The following is a 23,919-nucleotide window of genomic DNA, read 5'->3' on the forward strand; positions in this document are numbered from 1 at the left end:
CTCAATGAGCAAAGTCAACATAGTAAACTGAGGTTTCATGCAAAGCTTTGGTGGAAGGTTGTACATCACACACATAACGGGCCATGAACTATGCGACATACTGAAAGTGCCGAACGGGTTAAACCCATCTGTAGCCAAACTCAATCAAACATTGCGAGGCTCAGCTGAAAACTCTGTATACTTGTCATCAAGATTCTTCCATGCAATAGAATCAGCAGGATGCTCCATCTTTTCATGTTGAGTGCCATGACATTTCTTTCGCCAACCATGGCACACTGAACATTCTTTGTAGCCTTGGTGTTAATGGAAAATACCTTAACACCTTCCTAGGTATTGTAGATCCTTTTTTCTCAGAACCTATTTCAGTCTTGTACCTAGAAGTTTTACAATTTGGACAAATGGTTTTCATCTCGTTCTCTCTCCAGTATAAGATGCAGTCATTTGGACAAGCATGGATTTTCACATAATCAAGACCCAACTTTGTAATGATCTTCTTCTCTTGGTAGGTATTAGTTGGGGCCTTGTTATCGGAAGGTAAAACCTTCTTTAGTAGTTGAAGGAGCTTTGTAAAGCTTTTTTCACTCCATCCATGATTCACCTTTAATTTGAAAAGCTGTACAATGAAAGTCAGCACGGTGAAATCTTGGGCCCCAGGGTATAGCTCAGTCATTGCGTCTCGTAGATTTGCTTCAAACTCATTAGTTTCATTTTCTCCGAAGACGCCTTCAACTATAGGGGTCACGTTGGGCTCATCCTGTACAACTTCATCTAGGTTATTACCACCAAGTTCTTGAACGATCGCGTTGTGAACCTCATTTAAGTTCGAGACACTATGGTATTGTTGGGAACTTGATTCACGTACAGTAAACTAAGGTGATACATGAACCCCATGCATGTTCAAAACCCAATAGCTAGGTTCGAATCAATTTTCATTAGATGTATTTCCATATCATCATAAGAAACCGGAAAACGTGCACATCTGCAAGTGGTGCATGGACAAGGAACAAATTCTCTACCAGGGAAGGTTTTCTTGTGCAAACTTTGAAAAACTTCTGATTCCAGAAAGAAAACGTGGGTCAGGGAAACTTAGTGTCATCCACTCCCTATTCATTGCAGCCAAATCTCGATTAACCAATGGGTCCATTTTCAACCTGCACCTTATGAAAAATTAAAGTTGGAAATTAACCTAATGCACCATCCTCCTTAAAAGTTGAAAATGAAGAAAGTGCTATCAGATGATTGGACCCATACAGATATTATCTACCAAATACAATGTATTAAGGAGTTTGCCATCATTGTATTTTTACAAAAAATTAATAATGCAATTAATAAGTATAATATTAAACCACTTGCATAGATGAAAAGTCTCGCATGCAATTCTAATATATCAAGCTAAATGATGGATCGTACCAGTCAAAGACTTCACCACACAAGGGCAATGGAATGCTTACAAAGACCTAGGATGAAGAAACCACACAAATATTAGCTCTATCCAAAATTTCTTCAACCCACATTAAGTTTTAATGGTGAATTACCACTGTTTCTTGTGCATCCAATCCATTCATATAGGATTGGCTCATCATGATGAAAAAACTACCCAAAAATTGTATTATTCCGAGACTGAAGTGGACCATACGATGTATATTTACAATTTTTAGGTATAATTTTATAAGTGGCCAAACTAGGAGTTAAAACAACCTGAGTTTTTGAATAAAAGCCAAAAATGTTTACCCTCAAGCTTGATTCCTGATGAATGCAATGCAGTGGATTAACATGTTTTATGACACATGTGGTGGATGAGTCACCAACATTTAAAAAATGGTGTAAATGCACATGCTAGTCCAACACTTCAATCATATTTCTCAATATATATATGAATGCCTATGCCAATAACATAAAAGACATTGTAAAAAAAAAATTAAAAAAAATAAAAAACATAGAAATTCAAATTGATGTCACAATTTGACAAACCCATAAAAAAATAATTCTGGAATTCCCATGGATCTTAAGACAATCCACCGACATCACCATCATTACCTTTAAATCCCATCCAATCCACCCTAATCCCTTTAAAATTGCTTGGGACGTGTTTGGTTCAAGGGATTAAAAGGGATTGGAAAGTTTAATCCCGGGATTGGCCAGGCGTCCCAAACAGACCAGAAATAGCAATCCCGGGATATAGCAATCCCATAGATCTTGCACCAATCTATTGACGCAACTATCATTACCTTGAAATTTGTACAATCTACTCTAATACCATCCAAATCCATCCAATCTGCCCAGCCAAACAGGCCCTAATGGTGGGCATTCAATCACCACAGTTTCCTATGGAACATGATGCAAGTTTCAAGTAAATGATGCCACGTTACAGGAGATTTAGGGTGAGAATTTTATTGGTTGTTTCTTTCCGGGCAAGTGCCTCCAACCTAGGCACACTCAATTCCCTTATACGAATGGGAAAATTCATCACTAGGAGCCTGTTTGGACTGGGAAAAGATGAGAAAAGTACAGTGATTATCCAATCATAGACTCTATGAGCATTATTTAAACATGGATTCCCATGGATTCTATTTTTTGAGGATCTTGTTTCGATAGAAAGTGAAAATCTCACATTCCTCTCACAATTTTCACGTTCTATATTGTGCATGAAAATTTGACTATGGAAAGGCTAGCAATCGCTTCCAATCTCACCATTTCCTTTGCTATCCAAACAACAAAAAAGGTCCAAATAATGGAAAACCCTCGAGTTTTCTTTTCCTTTCCCACAACCCAAACAGGCCCTAGATTTCAAAGCATGGAAGAATGATCTAGCTGAGAATTGTGAACTTCCAGATCCTCTTCTCATCTATACTCGTAAAGAAAAACACATCAATCAACACCATCAACAATACTTCACATATCTTTGTTTGTTATGCCTTGAACTACCAAACAATTAATTCCACACCGACACACCCCTAAGAACTCAAAGCACTCACTAAGAAAGCACTCCTTTAGCGCATCCCCCATTCTTTATCTTCTTTATTAAATTCACCCTCAATAGCATTTACAACATGGTGACAGGAAGCTAGTGTCCTCATCACCCCTCCTTGAGCTACATAGCACAGGAATTTCACCTCCAAAACATGTCTTCTAGTCTCACAATATCCTGTTACTCCTTGAGAAAAAATTTTCTGTTTTGTACCTCTTTGGACCATATCCTTTCTTCTTCCTTCCAACCAACTGCTTAGTTAACAAAAAGATTTTCTTACAAAATGCTTAATGAAAAATTTGTGAAGTTTGCATACCTTTGACACTTCATTTCTTTTTTCCTTTTTTTTTTCTTTTTTCTTTTTTGAAAGATGAAGCAATAGGCATAGCTGCAAACCAGCAAGCAGGAAATAGCAAAAAGGAAAAAAAAAAAAGCATAAAATAAAATACAACAATACCAGTCCCAAGACGGAGGAAACCCAAACCCAAAAGGTCCTAAGAACTAAAGGCACCGAATCTCTAAAGAATAATAAAACCCTGTTAAACACCCCAGCTGAAGAGACACTCGGATTCTGAAAAATGATTTTTCATTTCTGCCTACATAGTCTAAAGAACAGCCAGGAGAAGGATTCTCCACTTCTTTCTCCCAATCACTCCTCCCAGATCCTCATGCCAAGAACATAGCAGACCATCAATTGAAGCGGGCATCACCAACGCAACCCCTTTGACACTTCATTTCTAGGATACAAAGCATCCAATCCAATGCAAAATGATGCAAGACATCACTTCTGACATCCAACAGGCCACAATTGTTAAAATATACAACTTGATCATGTAATTTTCCAAGCTAACCCAACATAACATGAAGCAACAAGCCGGTAAAAAGAACATTACACCAACAAATGCATGCACCCTTTTCTAAAGTAACCCAAAAGAACAAGCACAAAACAAATATAGAAAAGCCAAACAAAACAGAAAACAAAAGCAAGGAACCAGCCAAACAACTCGAAAAACAAAACTAAGCAGAGCAACTAAACAACTCAAGAAACAAAACCGAGAACTATACACAACTTTCGAAATCTTGTGGGTTCACCAAAAGAGGTGCATCTCAAGGAGGCCTTTCTAATGGAAATTGGGGGAGCTAATTCCATGTTGCGTTGGAAGTTTGGAACAAATAATCAATGTTGTCAAAATCATTATTGTATTGCAAATCATAATAGGGGTTGAATCATATCGAATCGAAAATCATATTGTAAATTGTAAGATTTTTATGATTTTCTACAAAAATGAAAAATATAAATAAGCAAAAAAAATTAAAAAGTTATCAATCATCCTTTTGCCATCAATATGCGCCAAGTAATACCATGTTATGATAGCGATAAAGGATTCTTATCTTCCTTTTTATTATTATTTATCTTTCAAGAAATTTCATTTAAAAAACATACAAGGATCCTTTTATAATTTATGTTCTTGTGACATTTCATGATTTAGAATCACGTTGGAAAAGTGGCATTTGATTATGTAGACCAACAGAAAAAGATATTTTGATTTCTAACCACTATTCCACAATACAGATAAGTCCACATGATCGTAAGCACCCATGAAAACATTCCAGATAAGTCATACATTAATTTGGTGTTTCAACTAGTTAAGAAGTAAGAGATCTTAAAAAGAGTGAGAGAGAGAGAGACACACACACAGAGAGAGAGAGAGAGAGAGAGCTCCATGATTTAATGTTGAAGAAAATATATATCATTTAATCTCTCATAAAGAGCACAATAAAATAATTTACCTTTTCTAAACGATTCTTAAAGCCCCCACCAATTTAAAAACATAATATGAAAGCCGAGGGAAGCTTAAATAGAAGAGACCAAGCATAATTTGAATTGTAAATCAGGATTTGAATCATAAATCATAGGATTCAAATCAGAGAATCGTAGGATTTATATAAAATGGGATACAAGGTGAGATTCAAATCGTCTTACTTAAAATTCAACTCAAATCATAAATCGTAGATATTAGGATTTTGACAACACTGCTAATAATTGCTCATCCATCCGTTCCTCTAAGGCTGTTTGAAAGGTCCAAACCATTCATCAGACAGAGCCCAACATGAACATCCCCTGGGCAAAAAACCAAACTGGTCTACTCATCAGGCGGACCATACGTGTACATTAACTATGGACCATTCATTGCCCTTTCTTTCCACCATCCATTTTACTCAGAAACTAGCATGCAACCTAATGAGTGGACCACAGCCACAGGTTTATAATCCAAGGCATGTTCATCCCACCTGATGACTGGCCAGGATCTTGCACCCTTGTGTAACAACAACATGTTCCCCCCAATTCACCGTCCAAGCGAATCTCCTTCGCATTTCTCCTCACAAATTTCAACTTCCAATCACCGAACATATAAATTAAAACCGTAAATAACAATCTGCAGAATCTAACCAGCAAAACCTAAACAAAGAATTATAATTCACAAGGCAATACCTGACACCGGCACACAATTCTTCGACTGCACAATCCCCGTTGCTGCCGACTCAGCAGCCGGCGATGCCTCCTGAGCAGTTATTACAATTATCTGTAAAAATAGATGGACGGCATGGATGAAACACATACATCATGGTGGGGCCCACAGAGCACCGACCACCAGCCATTGGCTGGTGTCAGGGGGAGTAGCCAGTCCGTTCCCCCGTTTGGCTGGGTGGATTGAAAGGGATTGAAAGGTATTATGGTGGATGGCTTGGATTTCTAGGTATTGATGGTGTTGACAGTGGACTGTCTTCAGATACATGGGATTGCTATATCCCTGGATTGATATATCCAGTCTGTTTGGCACACCCGGCCAATACTGGGATTAAACCTTCCCATCCCTTCCAATCCCTCCAACCAAACACATTGGGATTGGGATCCGATCACCGACTCTGTTTGGCACGCGACCAATCCAGGATTTAACTTCCAATCCCTTCCAACATCCAATCCCTTCCAATCCGACCGCCAAATGGGCCCTAAATAGAAACAGAAGGGGCAAATCCTTCCAATCCCTTCCAATAACATCCAATCCCTTCCAATCCGACCGGCCAAACGGCCCTTACATTTCAGAAACAGAGAGAGGGGAACGCGGATTGAACCTCTGAAAGATTTGAGAAAGAGATAAAGAGGGAAAAAGAAATATACTCACCGTACGATGCTTCTTCTTCTTCTACTTCATGCAGCGAAATGGGTTTCGGGAGATGCGGAATGCGGCCTTGAGACAGTGAGAGATGGTGAGGGAGATCGGGAGATGAAGAGAGGGCAAGGGAACGAGAGAGACTGCATGCGAGAGAGAGAGAGAGAGATGGAGACGGAGATAGAGAGGGGGTTTCTGTTTTGGAGGCGGGAGAAAATGGCGTTGGGTTTGGTTTTTGGAGGGAGATGGGCTTTTCGACGGGCGCGTGACGGACGGCCGTGAGCTGTTTTAGGATTTTAGCTACGTGGGGCCCACTTTGATGTATTTCATAATCCACTCCATCCAATAAATTTAAATTATTATTTTAAGGATGATAAAAAATTCATTTAGATCAAATCTTTAAGCTGACCACACAACAAATTAACAGTACACATTTAATTTATATTATTTCATATGGTGTGGTCCACCTAGATATTCAATCCATATAATTTTTGGGCTTATGCAACAACATTATATATCCGAATTTTTGGACGGCTTAGATCAAATACATATATTCCAGTGGACCTCATGGATCCCCCTCAGCACCATATAGGTTATAGGTTGAAAGGTATGCTTTAGCTACAGAGAACCTAGGCTATAGCCACGGATTAAATCCGTAGCTATTTTGCTACGGATTTAATCCGTAGAGAAAACTCTTTGCCCACACCTTAGAATAACTCTCCAATATTCACTTTAACCCTAGAATAGCCGTAGGGACCCCAATTTATAGTTTTGACAACTTCCCTTTCGCACCCTTGCTAAAACGGACTCAAATTTCTGCAGTCCACATCAAATCCGGAAACGAATCTGCGTAACCACGACTGGTCAAGCAGATTGCACGACCAATCGAGCCGACCTCACCCAAAAAACTTATGCTCGCTGGACTTTGAGTCGTGTCAATCCATGACTGGTCGAGCAGGGGCCACAACCGATCGAGCAGGGCCCACGACCAGTCGTGCGGCCCCCAGATGTGGTTCCACATCTTAACCCTTGTATTTTCAAAATTTACTTAGGCTATGAGTTGTGTTGATACTAAAATGTGGTCGATCCAGCCTCATCTCTTGTGAGCTGCTGAGTGCTTGCAATTTAATGGAGAACAAGAGAAGATACTGAGGATGCCAGTTAAGGGCAGAGACCCTCCGATGCATGAGTCAGGTGTATAAACTCACAATAAGCATAGTAGAATTGAGGTACCTGAGGTTGAAGTCATCTTTTAACGTCAACAAACATGACCAACCTCCAAAGTCATTGGTCAGCACCTGAGGTCGGATCGATACTCCATTCGCTGGAGAATTTCTATAATCCCTTTATTTTATTTCTATTGGGTTAGTCTCATTTCACTTATAACAAGTTACATAACCCAAATTTACATGTAGGGCTCAAAAACTATCCCCATTCATTATTCAGGTGGACCACATGATTGGGAGAAGCGCATCCTCCAAACCATTTCCCATGGTGGCATTTGAGCTTATTTCACACAATTATCATGGTGGGCCTTGTTAAAATCAACCATCGATGTTTTTAATATTACAACTGTTTTATTTAGTGGGGCTCATCTGAACTATCAGTCAGCCCAATTTTTTGGCCCCAAGCGTGACATGGGATGGCCCATGTTATGGTTGGAGTGGATTTCATGACACATCACAATGGGCTCATAAAATTAATCTCATAATGTGCTGCTGTTCTATTTCACGTACAAACGAGCGGAGACCCGCATTACAGACAGGAAAGAAGGAAAAAGAAAAAAAAAAGAAAGAAGCAGAAGATCCAACATCTACTGATTGGAGCCATAGGTCCCGGACGTCAGTGCCCCCAACGGATTTTGATAAACCCTTTCTTCAAATGAGAAGGGCGCACGGTGCACACTCGGCACACGCCATGGGCGAGCCCGCCCTGGAACTTAATCAAATAGAGTGGCTCGACACACTTAAGCGGAGGCAGCGAAACCATCAATCCCTACGCCATGTTCTCAAGCAATCCCGACATGCCGCAATCCACCTCATCGTCCGTGTAAAATACATTCTCCGGTGGTGAACACGTCGAGTTCTCCTCCGCACTTTTGTCACCGCTGCCGGATGCCGTCTCAGATTTTCGATGTCGTAAAGCTTCAGCAGCTTCCACTGCCCCCTTCCCTATGTCTTGGGCACTGCCAGACACTGGCCATGGCAAGAGCTGGCCCAATTCGATAAAATCTAGGCATGGCGGAAGGCCCGTGAGAGCCATCGCAGCGACATCGAACCTCCCAATCCACAGCCATGATGCCTTGTTCGGATCGTGCACCTCGCACGGTGCGCACTTGGCACACATGAAGAGCGAGCCTGCCCTGGAATTTATTCAAATGGAGTGACTCCACAGCAACACGTCAGCATCACATTCTACGTCATCCCAGTGGGACCCACTTGAGTGGATCGGAGGCAGCGAAACCATCAATCCCTCTGCGATGCCCTCAAGCAATCCCGCCATGCCGCAATCCACCTCATAATCCTCGTAAAACAGATTTTCCGGTGGCAAAGGCATCGACTTCTCCTCCTTACTTGTGTCACTGCTGCCAGAAGCCGTCTCAGATTTTAAAGGTCGGAAAGCTTCAGCAGCTTCTGCCGCCGCCTTCCGTATGTCTTTGCCGCTGCCGGACACTGGCACGGGCAAGCGCCAGGCAGAATCGGCAAAATTGAGGCAGGCCGATCGGCCCCTGAGAGCCATCGCGGCAACATCGTGAGCCCGGGCAGCCATCTCAGGTGTCTGGAACGTCCCGAGCCACAGCCGTGAGGCTTTGTTCGGCTCGCGCAGCTCGCAGACCCACTTGCCGCCATTCCTTTGCCTGACGCCCTTGTACACTGGGTGCCGTGTCTCACGGAATTTCCTTCTCCCGGCCCGCCGCTTGGGTGGACTGGTCGCCACCGTGGCGTAGACTTCCTCATCAGAGACGGTGGTTGACGGCCGTGAATTCTCCAATGTGTAGCTTGTATGGACATCTGAGTAATCACAGCTGAAGAACGAGGCCATGTATATTAAGGAAGGATGTGGATTGAATTGGGTTTCGGTAGAATTTGTTAAAGGAGTAGAGTTACCAGCTGCTTTTATATGTTTTGGTGGGACAAGCCCATGATTTGAGCTTTCTACGCGCACGCGGAGTCTTATCCATATGCCAGCCTGGGCGCCCACAGACTATGCATTGGGTTGTATGAAGGACGTGGCACTAGTTAGTCTCCGAATAGCTGGATGGTCTTTTCAACACGAGGATCTTTTGTGCTTACGTTCCACAATAGGAGCTTCCAACCGACTTCGCCCTTCCTTTTCAGATAACGTATATGGGCGCTGCTATTGCTACTCGCTGTGTTTCAAGTAGGATTTGGGACTTAGTCTGAGATGAAGGAAATAAGGGCATTCGCATGGTCAGGACCATCCAATGGATGGATCAAATCTCACTCGTGTGCCTTTTTGACACATGTGCATGACGTAAATAGGCTCTTTTACATGCACGCCGCTTAGCAAAGCTCTCCAACTGCACCCAACCTGACCACAGCGTACCTGACTCACACTGAATCCAAGTTTTTAACCGGCTCAATTTCTAAGCGGTTCCAAAAGTAGAACACGAACCGTTAAAATTAGGCCCAGCTCATACCCATCGAAGAGGAGACTTGAGTTCAAGTAGTTTTCACGTATACAAATATCTCACTATCGGAGGCATGCTTTGCCAGTTGTTGACAGTTAGAGAGACCGAAATCGGCTGTAAATAGAGAGTTGACAGTTACTTTCCGCGGAAACGCGTGAGCAGAAAAGGAATACGAAACAGGATATACAGAGGCCACTAATTGAAGTGGGGCCCACTAAACTGACGCTGTTTCCCATCACCGCTGAAAACGTTGAAGGCACTGAGGTTATATACAAGTGCCTTGTGGATTTATGATGGCCAACAGAGCCGTTTGTGCCACTTATGCCTACGTAGGGTCATCTTTGCACATCTGGGCCCACATGCAAGACGGTTGGATGATCAGAACCGTCCACGTTTTGGTTGCCACGATACGTTAAGAAACTTACGATGGGATGAATTTGTCCATTGACGTATGCCCTCGGTGATGGTACGATAGATTGGGGCCCACATGCAATGCAGTGTGGGGGGCTCACTGGGGTGTGTGCATGACATCTAATCTGTCCATCATCTTCGTCTACTCTTGTCCACCTGGGCATCCAAAAATCAGATTAATCCAGAACTTAGGTGGACCACGCCACAGGAACAGTTGGGATGGTAACACCCACCATTAAAAATATTTCTGATGTTGTACAGCCACGTTGTTAAAAAAAAAAAAGAACGCTATTCAAGTTCCAATCCATTAAAAAGATGTTCCCTGCCAGAAATCAGGCTGTTCGGATACTCAAATGGTCAACACCAAGTGATTTTAGAGGTCTTAGGCTCCATTTTCAACGGTGGCCCATCATATGAACAGGTTGGTCAGCTAGAAAGCTATATATGATAGGTCCAATGAGAGGACTTTAACTGGTACAATGGCTCAAGGTTTATTTAATCATCATTTGGCTTAGAAATCTATTGGCTAATTTTAATTGTCTAATCATTCATGTGGGCCATTCATCTAGATTCCCTATATATACTTGATTCCCACAGATTGATCAATTGCTTAGATCTAATCCTTATCCATTCAAATAGTGTTTTTTTGTTTGTTTTTTTTTTTCTTCTTTTTCGCAATTGAACTCCAATCATATCAATGAGAGATCTTGATCATCCAATCAATCTAATTTCCTAAGATGATTATGAAGAAATGAGCAGTCCAGATCATGATCAACGTGTCCTAATTTGGTGTAAATTTATGTACAAGGATTGCATGGTGACTGGACTGTGTGAGGCCTACAGTGATTAATGTGTCTTATCCACACTGTACATCCATTTTCAACTCATTTTAAGGCATGACTCCTAAATGAAGCATATTCAAAGCTCAAGTGGATTACGTTATAGAAAAAGCGAGGACAATGATGCTCACCATTGAAACCTTCAGAAGGCCCACAGTAATATTTAGTTTCCATCCAACTAGTTCATGAGGTCAAACAGACCTGGATGAAGAGAAAACACGAACATCAGCGACCATCCAAAACTTCTATGACCCCATTATTACATGTGGTGTGGTCCACTAGGTGTTAAATTCTCACTTATTACATGTGGTGTGGTCCTGACGGAGGGATGAACGTGATTAGGTCGAACATTGTCTTCCTCAAGAGGATAACTATTCTGAATTCACAGAATTTCTCTGGAGTTCTCACAGAAGCTTCTCGAATCCACGAGAAAGAAAACAAGCAAAATATAAAATAAATTCTATAAAATTCAAAATTGATTAATGAATGAAATAAATGAGTTCACAATGGCCTTTAAATAGGGATACCAAGTAATAAGAGAGAAATCGGAAGCAAACTACAACTAAAACTCCTACAATTTTCTACCTGTTATAAATAGTAAACTTACTATTTATAGATGGTCGTGATGTCTACTAATGCACAAGGTTTTCTGCCAAAAATAGTAAGTGTCCTATTTGGCTTTACCAAACTATTTTCCTAATTATTCTAAGCTCTTTTCATGTTGGGTGTAACTCCTAAAGCCTGACAGATGAAGAGTTATAATCAAACTAAAACTTACTACTTATATTAAAAACGAAATTAAAATAGGAAAAGATTTGGGGGTATTTTGCAAATCCGGCTTGCGCAACCTAGCATTACAGGGTTGGGCGGCTAAAGTAGCTTGTTTTACGTCAAAATCATATATCTTACTTCCGATAATTCATTCCGGATTGTGAGATACGCCTAATTTAAAGTCCGACGGTCCGAATCACTTCTGTTGTCGACTGGGCCTTTTCTGATCCATCTTGACCATGAAACTGTCCGTGACCCGCTCTACATCAGGTCCACTTGAGCCTTAGGTATGCTTTAATTTTAGACTCACACCATAAAATCACTGAAAAGGTGGGTAGACGACCTTTGTTGAAACATATACATTACATTAGGCCCCCATAGAGTCCGGTCACTGTAGAGGTTGCCACACATACATGTTTGAAATTTCTAGAAAGTGTCGAAACTTGCAAAAAGGCATTAAAACAAGGCAGAAAGTAAAATTGACATCGTAGGTGGGCCTTATATGAAACCAGCTGTTAAATTTCAATTGGATTGACCAATACTGTTCATCTAGATGGGTGGACCCGCTTTCGAATCCTTAATCATGTTGTATACGCAGGAAGCATGTACATTGGATGTGGGCAATTTTGTAAAGAGTTGCAACTGACTGCCAATCAAGAAGATTAATCGCTTGATATTTAATGTCTTATCTTTCTTTTTTAAAAAATAAGAAACGGAAAAGAAAAATAAATGTAATGATTTCACTATCTCACAAGTGATGGGGTCTTTTAGCCTTACACCAGCAGGAAATAAAAGGTCCCACCCACTATGAAAAAATTTAAGGGTGGGCTCGGCCCCTAAACTATAGCAACAAGACGTACTAAAATTGAGTAGCTCAACAACAACACGTCAGCTTCGATCTCCATGTCATCCCATTGGGACTTGTCCAACTCAACCTGAACCGAATGGGTGAGTTGGTCCGAACCGAGTAGGATTTGTCCAATCCGAACTCAAACTGAGTCGTGTTTACCTGACTTGACCCGTAACTTGATCCGATCACACTTGACTTGATCCAAAACTCAACTCGACTTGGGTTTGGGTCTCTCTCTCTCTCTCTCTCTCTCTCTCTCTCTCTCTCTTTCTCTCCAATCCCTCCATCATCTCTCGATCCGACTCGGTGCCAATTCGACCCAACTTAGTACTTCTAACCGGGTCAAACTCGGTCCGGATCAGTCCAGGCCAGACCCAGACTCGGATTGGGTCAGGCATGCTGGACTCGGTACTGAGTTGGATTGAGTCTGGTACTGTTCACGTATACGTTGGGCGATATTCAGAATACATCCAGCGGAGACGTGCCACTAACCAATGTTTGGATAGGACATATTACTCTAGCATGTATACAATTTCATGTCAGATCAATGTTTGGAAACGATCGGATAAGGGCCACACGATGTATATACGTGCGTGTAGTGGGGCCCACTCACTGTTCCGTTGAATGATCTAAGTCATTCCTTCACTTCAGAGGGTGGGCATTACCCTTGCCTAGGTGTCTTTTTATTTCTATGCAAACTATTGCAGAATCTCAACCGTTAAACATGAAATGGATGGCGGAGTAAACACCCTCATGGGCTATGCTGATTTCACTCCAAAAGCACTCCCTTCCGGATGGTTTTTTGTCCTAAATCTAATGGACGGAGTGGATTTTCCAAGAAGCTTCAATAAATGGGCCACCAAACTTCACAGAGTCGACGTATGCGAAACAGAGGTTCCGTCTTTTCGTTATGGGCCACCATCATGCAGTGAAAGGTGGATATGAACCGTTCATCAGGTAGAGAGAGAAAAACTCATCAAAAATATGTTAACCTTCATGGCCATGTACTTCTTCATGATCGCTACAATGATTAAAAGAAGATTGTTCGACTGTTGTTTCAGCTTGATTGTCTCAGTGGGACATATCATTGGATGATCAAAGCTCACCATTCATGTTTTAAATCTCGAGAGGAAGATGATGGACGGTGTAGATTTATCAAAAGACGGTCATACTGGGCATTACCAGTAACACAGTGAAAGAAGAAAATACTTTCTTTCTGTTTACGTCTGACTAAAAGTCCGGCCGGTTGCGCGGTACAATCTCATCGATGATGCAAAGTGGTTCTCGAGCGTATTAGCGCGCGTTGAATGCGTCGCCCGCTGTTCGTTTCCAAACGAGGGACAGGTCTCATCAACCCCACTAATACAATACTATACACTCGAAACCGTGAATCCAAACACGCCCTGAAATTCTTACGTGCATCGCTCCCTCAAATGAGTTCCGCGACCGACACAGAAACTATCACTATTTTTTCGACTCTCAGTTTTGTCTACTATCTTATACTTTATTTCCGCAGCAGCGTCCATACATGTGTATGGGTCCCGTTCATCTATTACATCATACAGTACTCGGCGTTCCTTTTCTAAATAAATAAACAAAGCAGGCTGTGCAGAGAGGGCTGAAGAAATGAGTGATGCAGGTTGATGATATGGGCTGGCCATGTGTCCAAATGCATTAGGTGGACATTAGGGGTCACTACTCACTAACGGTTGAACTTGGGATTAACAAGACGCAGAAGGGACGGCAAAAGGATATTCTGTGATGAGGTAATGTCAAACCAGCTGTCGAGTTTCAACATGATTGACAAATACTGGCCGTTGAATGGGCAGGTCACTCTCTCATTAATTCTTAATTTTTAATTTTGTTGCATCCGTGGGGAACATCACGTGTATAGACCTTTCACGTGGCAGTAAAGTGGGATCAACTGATAGACATGAACTTCTGCGAGCAGCTTCATGGGATGGGAATTGATGGCCGGTTAGCGTCATCCCGTAATTATGGTGATATGGTGGTCCTATGGCACGTCTGCATCAAATCCCAACTATAAAATTAGTGGAACCAACGGCAGATGGATCATATACCAAAATTATGTTGGGAGCATGGTCTTAGGCGGCCCTGGCAGACATGTAATAAAGGCTTAATAAAAGAAGGATTTTCCTTACATCCTGATTGGTTCATGTTATTACTGACATTGTCAGCTGCTGCAATTTAGATTGCCCTAAGTAAGATTTTTTGCTTGGGGCAATAAGAGGATCCGAATTCTATTCTAAAAGTAATGAGAGATGAAAATTCAACAAGAAGATTCCCAGTAACTAGAGGTGGATACCTATTGATTTTTAAAGAGATCACTCTCACCCGTTTAGAAGAAAAAAAAAATGTAAATGAATCCCTCTTTTCATTGTTGTATTTAAAAATCAACTTCACATGAGAGGGAGTGAAAGCATATGGATTTTTAATATGGCTCTTTTTTTTTAAAAAAAATAAAATAAAATAAAATTATTTATAACTTTTTAAAAGAGTGTTGTTATATATGGATAAAATTAGAGTCACATATTGAACTAACTCTAATTAGATGAAAGCATTGGAGGCAAAAAGCTTGGATGAGAGATCGGGAAAGAACTCGGCCCCAAGTGCCGACCACAACCCCCACGACTAATCCAGACACTATGAGTGGTGGCCTTAGTCACCTAGTCAATATTTCACTATCGGGACCAAGGGACATATATGGACACCGTCTTGATCAAAGAACTCGACCTCGACCTTGATCATCAACTAAGCTCGTTCTACATGACCTTGACCAAAACTACTTAGAGGATAGCTTTGGCTATCAACCATGACCTCCTCGGATGCCAATCATTAGGAGATGTCTCTCCATATATGGGATGTATTACCTCCTCGAGATTTTTACCAAGAATCATGCCGAGATAAGCACCATATATCTAGAGAACTCCATATGTGATACGTATCTACACAGCAGACTCATTACCATACAGGGAAGAGGTCTTGAAAATTTATAAATAAGAATCCTACATACAGTAAAACGTATGCACTAATACCCTAATTCAATTAGACTCAAAGTATGCTTATTCTAACTTAGGCAAGAAATGATCCCCTCCTACAACCAAGGCTCCCATTGTCACTTAGCTTTGCAGGTATACAACAGGCTAATAGGGACGAATAGATCTTAGCATCAATATTTCCAAGTAATGTTCTATTTTATATATGGTACAAAGTCTTTTGGAAAGTGTCTAAGCATCACAATAGGTGTAACATTCTATATTCATTACTATATCTAATATGTATTGATATTATCTATATACTAAAGTTGTATTGGTGGTGAATGAGATAGTTCAATACTCTAATTTGAAGCATGTTTTGAGAATGTTTGTATGTGTGGGTGCCATCCTTATCTGATCGAATCCGCTAACCATTACAAAAGAAGATGAAGAAGAAGAAGAAGAAGAAGAAGAAGAAGAAGAAGAGAGAGAGAGAGAGAGAGAGAGAGAGAGAGAGAGAGAGAGAGAGAGGCCCAGGCTGTGTGCATTTTTCATATGTGGGGAACTTTACAAAAGAGATCAAGCAAAAGGATCTGATACCCCTCCATAACAAAAAGGAGAGGAGGGCACAAACAATGATTGAAAGGAAAGAACCAAGATAGAAAAGACTATGATTTCCTGATTGAGCCAAGCCTGGCACAGCCAAGAAGGAACTCTCCATGGGACAAATGGGAGAACTCAAGAAGGAACTAATCCGCTCACCATTTTCTTATAAGAGAAAGATGGGTTATCTTCAGAGGGAATGTCTATGAACCTTGAACCCCAATCTTTTATTTTCAACAGACTTAGGGCCCACTGATGATGGTCTAATAAAACATTGATTGGATGTTCCCCACCTGTCCAACAGAATGCTCTACGATCATATAGTCCTTTTTTCCCCAATTTTCTAATATTTTCTTTTTTCTTCTCATTATTATTATTATTATTCTTTTAAATTAAATTTCCCAGGACACATGGTAATTAATCCAAAAGCACGTTACTGATATGTAAATGCTGCTGTTCTATTTCATATACAAATAAGCGGAGACCAGCCGTACAAATAATAAAACAACATCTACTGATTGGAGCCGTGCATCCAAGACGTCAGTGCGCCCAACGGATTTTCATAAACCCTTTCTTCAAATGAGAAGTGCGCAGAGTGCGCACTCGGCACACGCGATGGGCGAGCCTGCCATGGAACTTAATCAAACGGAGCCGCTCGAAGCAACACATCAGCATCACACTCTACGTCATCTCGGTGGGACACACTTAAGCGGCACGGAGGCAGCGAAACCATCAATCCCTCCGCCATGTCCTCAAGCAATCCTGGCATGCCGCAATCCACCTCATCGTCCATGTAAAATACATTCTCCGGTAGTGAATACGTCGAGTTCTCCTCCGGACTTGTATCACTGCTGCCGGATGCCGTCTCAGATTTTTAGATGTGGTAAAGCTTCAGCAGCTTCCACTGCTCCCTTCCGTATGTCTTGGGCACTGCCAGACACCGGCAAGGGCAAGAGCCTATTCAATTCAACGAAATTGAGAGCCCTCGCAGCGATATCATGGGCCTGGGCGGCCATTTCAGGGTTCTCGAACCTCCCAATCCACGGCCATGACGCCGTGTTCGATCGGCTCGTGCAATTCACACGGTGCGCACTTGGCACACATGAACAGCGAGCCTGCCCTGGAACTTATTCAAATGGAGTGACTCCACAGCAACACGTCAGCATCACATTCTACGTCATCCCAGTGGGACCCACTTAAGTGGATCGGAGGCAGCGAAACCATCAATCCCTCTGCGATGCCCCCAAGCAATCCCGCCATGCCGCAATCCACCTCATAATCCTCGTAAAACAGATTTTCCGGTGGCAAAGGCATCGACTTCTCCTCCTTACTTGTGTCACTGCTGCCAGAAGCCGTCTCAGATTTTAAAGGTCGGAAAGCTTCAGCAGCTTCTGCCGCCGCCTTCCGTATGTCTTTGCCGCTGCCGGACACTGGCACGGGCAAGCGCCAGGCAGAATCGGCAAAATTGAGGCAGGCCGATCGGCCCCTGAGAGCCATCGCGGCAACATCGTGAGCACGGGCAGCCATCTCAGGGGTCTGGAACGTCCCGAGCCACAGCCGTGACCCCTTGTTCGGCTCGCGCAGCTCGCAGACCCACTTGCCGCCGTTCCTCTGCCTAACGCCCTTGTACACTGGGTGCCGTGTCTCACGGAATTTCCTTCGCCCGGCCCGACGCTTGGGTGGACTGGTCGCCACCGTGGCGTAGACTTCCTCATCAGAGATGGTGGTCGACGGCCGTGAACTCTCTAATGTGTAGCTTGTATGGACATCGGAGTGATCACAGCTGAAGAACGAGGCCATGTATATTTAGGAAGTGTGTGGATTGAATTGGGTTTGGGTAGAATTTGTTAAAGGAGTGGAGTGACCATCTGCTTTTATATGTTTTGGTGGGACATGCCCATGATTTGAGCTTTCTACGCGTACGCGGAGTCTTATCCATATGCCAGCCTGGGCGCCCACAGACTTTGCATTGGCTCGTATGAAGGACGTGGCACCAGTTTGTCTCCGAATAGCTGGATGGTCTTTTCAACGCGAGGATCCTTCGTGCTTACGTTGCACAATGGGTGCTTCCAACCGACTTCGCTCTTCCTTTTCAGATGACGTATGTTGGTGCTGCTATTGCTACTCGCTGTGGTTCGAGTAGGATTAGGGAATGAGTCTGAGATGAAGGAAGGACTGGGTGTGTGCCAAATAAGGGCATTCGCATGGTTAGGCCCACCCAATGGATGGATCAAATGTCACACGTGTGGTCTTTTGACACATGTGCACGACGTAAATGGGGTCTTTTACTTGCACGCCGCTTAGCAAAGCTAACTGCCTGCACCTCACGTGACCCCGTTTTAACTGGGTGAAGACAGCCAACCCGAAACGGTTTCAAAACTTGGAACCCAACCCATTAAAATCGGGCCCAGCCCGTTGGAGAGGAGAGCGACTTCTACTCACACGAGTAGCTTTCACATCTAGAAATCATATCACCAACAGAGGCAAGTTCTGCCAGTTATTGACAGTTGGATAAACGAGGGATGGACCGAAATAGGCTGTAAACATGAAGAAAATGAAAGAGACAGTTGACAGTTACTCTCCGCGGTTCCGCGTGAGAAGAAAAGGAACATTTCATACGAGATACGAAGGGGAAGCGGATTGGCTGCTGATGTACCACACACCAGCCATATAGCCTGTGTTTTGACGTCAGCAAGTGTTCTGTGGATCCCATCATGAGGTATGTGTTATTTCCAAACCGTCCATCCATTTGGAGAGATGTCTTAATGCTTGAAAAGAAAAATAAGACAGATCTAAATATCAAGTGGACCATACTGCAAAAAGCAGTGGAGGATTGAAAGGGATACCATTGTAACCCTTATGGGGGTCACAGAAGTTTCGGATCAATAAGAATTTTTTTTTTTTTTTTCCTCTTCATCTATGTATTTTTGACCTTATTAAAAAATTGGATGTAAAACAAACGTTATGGTGGGCCCTATGAATTTTGATTCATTTTTTGTATAATGCTCTAAAATGATCTAAAAAAATGGATGAGCGGTGTAAATATAATAAATACATCATTATGGGGTCATGTAACTTTGATCTCCTTTGAACCGTTTGTACAACTTGGAGCTCGAGGAGCGTTGGCAGTCATCTTTGCACGACCCATATCTACACCGGCTATATAGCTGGTGTGTGGTACACCAGCCGATCCGCTTCCATACGAAGGCCGCCAATTGAAGTGGGCCACAAAACTATATATAGCTGTTTCCCATCACCGTTGAAAACGTTGAAGACAATGAGGGACGTCACTGAAATTATATAAAAGGGGCTTGTGGATTTATGACGGACAATAGAGGCGTTTATGTGGCTTATGCTTACTTAGGATCATCTGTGACACCACTGGGGCCCACTTGCAAAGGCGGATGGATGATCAGAACTGTCCACGTTTTGTTTCCTAAACTATATTTCTTAAGCTGAATGGATGGATTTTTCCCATAGACAGATGGCATCGGCGCTGGTACCATGGATTGGGGCTCACATGCAATGGCAATGGATTGGGGCCCACATACCGAAAGTGTACGAGACCACTGTTTTTTAATACTGGTTTTGCCATCCAATCCATTCAAAAAATGTTCCCTACCAGAAATCAGGCTGGTCCATCATATAAACGGGTTTGTCAGCAATAGTTCAAGGTTTATTTAATCATCATTTAGCATAGAAACCTATTGGCTAGTTTTAATTCATCTGGACCATTCATCTAGATTGCTAATATTTGATTCCCTGGAATAGATAAATTGCTTGGATCTAATCCTTATCTATTTAAATTGTTTTTTGTTTCCTTTTTTTTTTTTGCTTGTGATTTAACTCTAATCATATCGATGAAAGATCTTGATCATCCAGTCTAATTTCCTAAGGTGGCATATAATGATGAGGAATTGAGCGGTCCAGATCATAATTGGGGTGTCCTAATTTGGTAGAAATTTCTGGACATGGATTACTTGGTGACCTGGCTGTGTAGGTCCCAATGTGATGCATGTGTTTTATCCACACACCCATCCATTCTTCCAGCTCATTTTAGGGCGTGAACTCAAAATGAAGCATATTAGAAGCTCAAGTGGATGATACCATATGAATTAGTGGGAATGACGACGTCCATTGAAGCATTTTTAGAGCCTAAAGTAATATTTAGTTTCCAATGCAGGGATTCTCCATTTCCCTACATTGTTATTAGCTCACATCATCACTGATACTGTCAGCACTTTTCAAAAAAACTTCAACTATATTAAAAAAGGAGAGAAACTTTAGTTATTAAAAAGCAATTCTTGAGTTCTTTCCCTCGTGCACAGAAAGCATTCATTCTTCCTTTCATATCAAAATACTTCAATTGCTAGCACAAGAAATAGGCCGATTCGTTGAGGTCACCATAAGTAGGATTCCAACCATAACATAATGGGCAGATCCAAGATGTACTCATGCAAAAGCATCATGGAAACTTTCAAAAATATTAATTTTGCTATCAAAATGGTCATGAATCGATCCAAAACTCCAATCTACTACATTAAATGCAGTATGTGATAATGTGGCCCAACCACATTGCATTAAATGCAGTATGTGATAATGTGGCCCAACCACATTGCGACAAACAGGAATCCTAAAGGATTCCGATTGCTAGTTTCCATCTACCCTATCATAAGGTCAAAATGAAGGGAAAATATAAACATAAGCATGACCCAAAACTTTTGTGATCCCCGAGAAGCTTCCAATGGTAGGTGTTAAATCCCAATTGTTTCTTATGGTGTGGTCCACTTGGGCCTTGGATATGCTTTGATTTTGGGCTAATATCCTAAATTGAGTTGGAAAAAAGATGGAGAACATGGATAAACCACATACATTATGGTGGCCTCACATAGTCCGGCCACCACATTGGGTCCCCACTCATTGTGCCTGAAATTTTTAAAGAGTGTTAACAATTGCTTAAAAGCCTTAAAGAAGGAGAAAATTGACATCCTAATAGAGTTGTACATGAACCGAGTTAGCTCAATTTGCTCGCTTAACTTGACTCAAAAATATCGATTCGACTTGAAAAAGCTCGAGTTGACTCGTTCAAAACTGCATCAGAGCTGATTTTTTAAGTATGAAAAAATTTCTAGCCAAGTTTAACCTTACGTGATCTTGACTCAACTTAGATCGAACCCCAACTCGAATCGGACTTGGATTGAACCAATTCAGTGAGTCGGTTATTTAGACATTGATGTTGCTCAGCAACTATTTGATGAAATGACTCCACGAAGTGTCGGCTAGCGGTGAGGAATGTATAAATATGAAACAAATACCATTGTATTTTGATTTTTTATATTGCTTACTGGCTGTTTGATGAAATACCTAGAAACTGATGTTAATGTTGCTTTACATTCCATGAGAAATTGAAGGTGTACTCTATGTGTTTGAGAAAATACCACGGAACCTTAAACTCGGCTCGAAATGGCCCGAGCTGCTGAATGAACAAGGTTCACCTCGTGTACACCTCTACATCCTAGGTGGAAAATATATGAAATCAACTGTCCAATTTCCATCCGATTGACTAGTACTGTCCATCTAAGATGGGTGACAACGCTTTCTCCTTCTTATTCCTAAATCGCGTCCTATACTTGGGAAGCACCGCGTGCACGGACTTCTCCAAATGCGGAAAGGTCCACCGTACAGGAATTTGCTATTACCGGGCGCAAGGTATTAGCTGCCATCCGGCATCCGTGGGATGCTTCGAAAGCCACTGCAGCATCGTGGATATGATATGACGTTGCCTGTGCACCCGGAGCATGGGAAGTTGCTGTAGTCGGAAGCTGTCTGGTGTCCACAGATATGCCCGTCAGAAATCCACTCCGTCCATCATTTTTACAAGACAACAAAAGGACAGATAGCAAAAAAGGGGTCAGATCCAATACTCATGTTTTCCACACGACACAAAAAAGCGGGATTGAACGGCCACCATTGAAAATTTTGTAGGGTCCATTAGTTTTGTATCAGATGATATTTGTGCCTACCGTTTATCTGAGTGGGTTGCTGGGAATTAGTCCTGCAGCTACGTGCTGGCTCCTCCACTGTACATGTGCACCATATCCTGACCGCCCAAAATAATGGACATCTTAGGAACGGATCATATAGCAGAAATTAATCAAATAGTACGGTCCTAACTTGCCGATTGGTCAAGATGTCCAATCGATGAGGAAGATTCTCGAGGTATCTCCTCCTTAGTCCCATCACAGGGAGGTTCCAAGAACTCATGGACACTTGATGCTGATACAAGGGTCCTTTGATGCTGATGTTGCACAATGGGACCTTCTAACCGACTTCCCTCTTTTCAACGGAGGGTTTGGTGCATGGTATTAGATGGGATTAGGTAGGATGGAATTGCTTTTGGTCCTGTGCCAATTCTACTCAATGTTTAGGAAGAATGGAAAAGCATGGAATAGATTAGATGGAATTGCATTGGGTTCTGTACCAATTTCACTCAATGTTAGCAAGTTGTGTAGGTCTTACTATGATGTGTGGGCTATATCCACACCGTCCACCCATTTTTCGAGATCAGATGACATGTTAGGATGCGACTAGGATTAGAGTCTGAGATGTAGGATGGCCTAGGCTTATGAAGCCCAGTTGTATATTGGGCCGGCCCAAGACACACATTAAAAATGATCCAGCATGATAGTCACGCTCATGGTTTTAATATTCCAACTCTTATGCCACTTGAACGTGGTCAGACCTGATCTGGTCCAATACCACAAGTTACCCTCCACCCTGGTGAGTCACAACTCAACTTACATAGAAGTGGGCTGGGCTAGGTGTAGTAACGGATACTTATCTCTTGGTGCCATCTTAGACTGGCCAATTTGTATACTGGTTGTCTTTGAGATCTTGGCCATTGACCACGTGGGTCCCACCTGTATACCCATAGTTTAAAAATTAGGCTGGTTTTCTCATTAGTTCGGCCAGAAGATCGAGTGCTAAGAAAAATGTAGGACAATTAAATTAGACCAATAGTCCACATTCTATGTGTGGCCCACCTGATATGTAGAACGGGCCATTTTGGGCATGGGAGCACCCGTGCAAAGGGCTGTGAACGATTCATGTTAGAATTAGATCCTAGAGTATCCATCCCTGGGCAGATTTTGGGTCTGCTGGGTGCAGTTCTTTTTGGGTCTGGGTCGCGTTTACAAGGACCAGGGATAGGATCTGATTGGATACAGTCAGACTGAAGTTGTGATTCAGTCAGATTGAAGTTAGGACTGTCAAAGGACATTCGATAGTCAGGACCACACAATAGATGGATCAAACCTCACATGTGTGCCCTTTTGACACATGTGCACTGTGTAAATGGGTATTCTTACAAGCAAGCTGGTTAGCAATGTAATACTTTTATTAGGTGAGCTCAACATGATCAACGATTTAGATGATTTAACTACTTATTAGTGGGTCACACTATATTTGTGATTAATTCAAATATATTACAGGGTGGTGCGCTTAGACTACGTTACATAGTCACATTAATTCAGTTGGACATGCACTCTATTAAACACTTCTAAAAACAGAGTATAAACCTATGATTAGTTAGGTTACTCCATTGCCCTATTCTATAAATGTCTTGATCTCCAAACCAATACGAGCGAAAAATGTCTC

The 23,919-nt window shown here is 42.1% G+C and overlaps 2 protein-coding genes across 2 annotated transcripts; both read right to left on the minus strand.

Annotated features, from left to right (window-relative positions):
• Positions 1-7,834: 7,834 nt before the first annotated feature.
• Positions 7,835-9,243, minus strand: LOC131233277 (dehydration-responsive element-binding protein 1B-like). The gene has a single exon (XM_058229923.1). The coding sequence runs from the start codon at positions 9,181-9,183 to the stop codon at positions 8,515-8,517; it is 669 nt and encodes a 222-aa protein (XP_058085906.1). The 5' UTR covers positions 9,184-9,243; the 3' UTR covers positions 7,835-8,514.
• LOC131233276 (dehydration-responsive element-binding protein 1B-like) lies at positions 7,835-18,095 on the minus strand. The gene is made up of 2 exons (XM_058229922.1): positions 17,296-18,095; positions 7,835-8,419 (listed from the first exon to the last, which is right to left on the minus strand). Exon 1 carries the CDS (start codon positions 18,061-18,063, stop codon positions 17,395-17,397), a length of 669 nt encoding a protein of 222 aa, XP_058085905.1. The 5' UTR covers positions 18,064-18,095; the 3' UTR covers positions 7,835-8,419; positions 17,296-17,394.
• Positions 18,096-23,919: the final 5,824 nt, after the last annotated feature.

Source organism: Magnolia sinica, chromosome 18, assembly GCF_029962835.1.
Source record: "Magnolia sinica isolate HGM2019 chromosome 18, MsV1, whole genome shotgun sequence".
Lineage (NCBI taxonomy): Eukaryota > Viridiplantae > Streptophyta > Magnoliopsida > Magnoliales > Magnoliaceae > Magnolia > Magnolia sinica.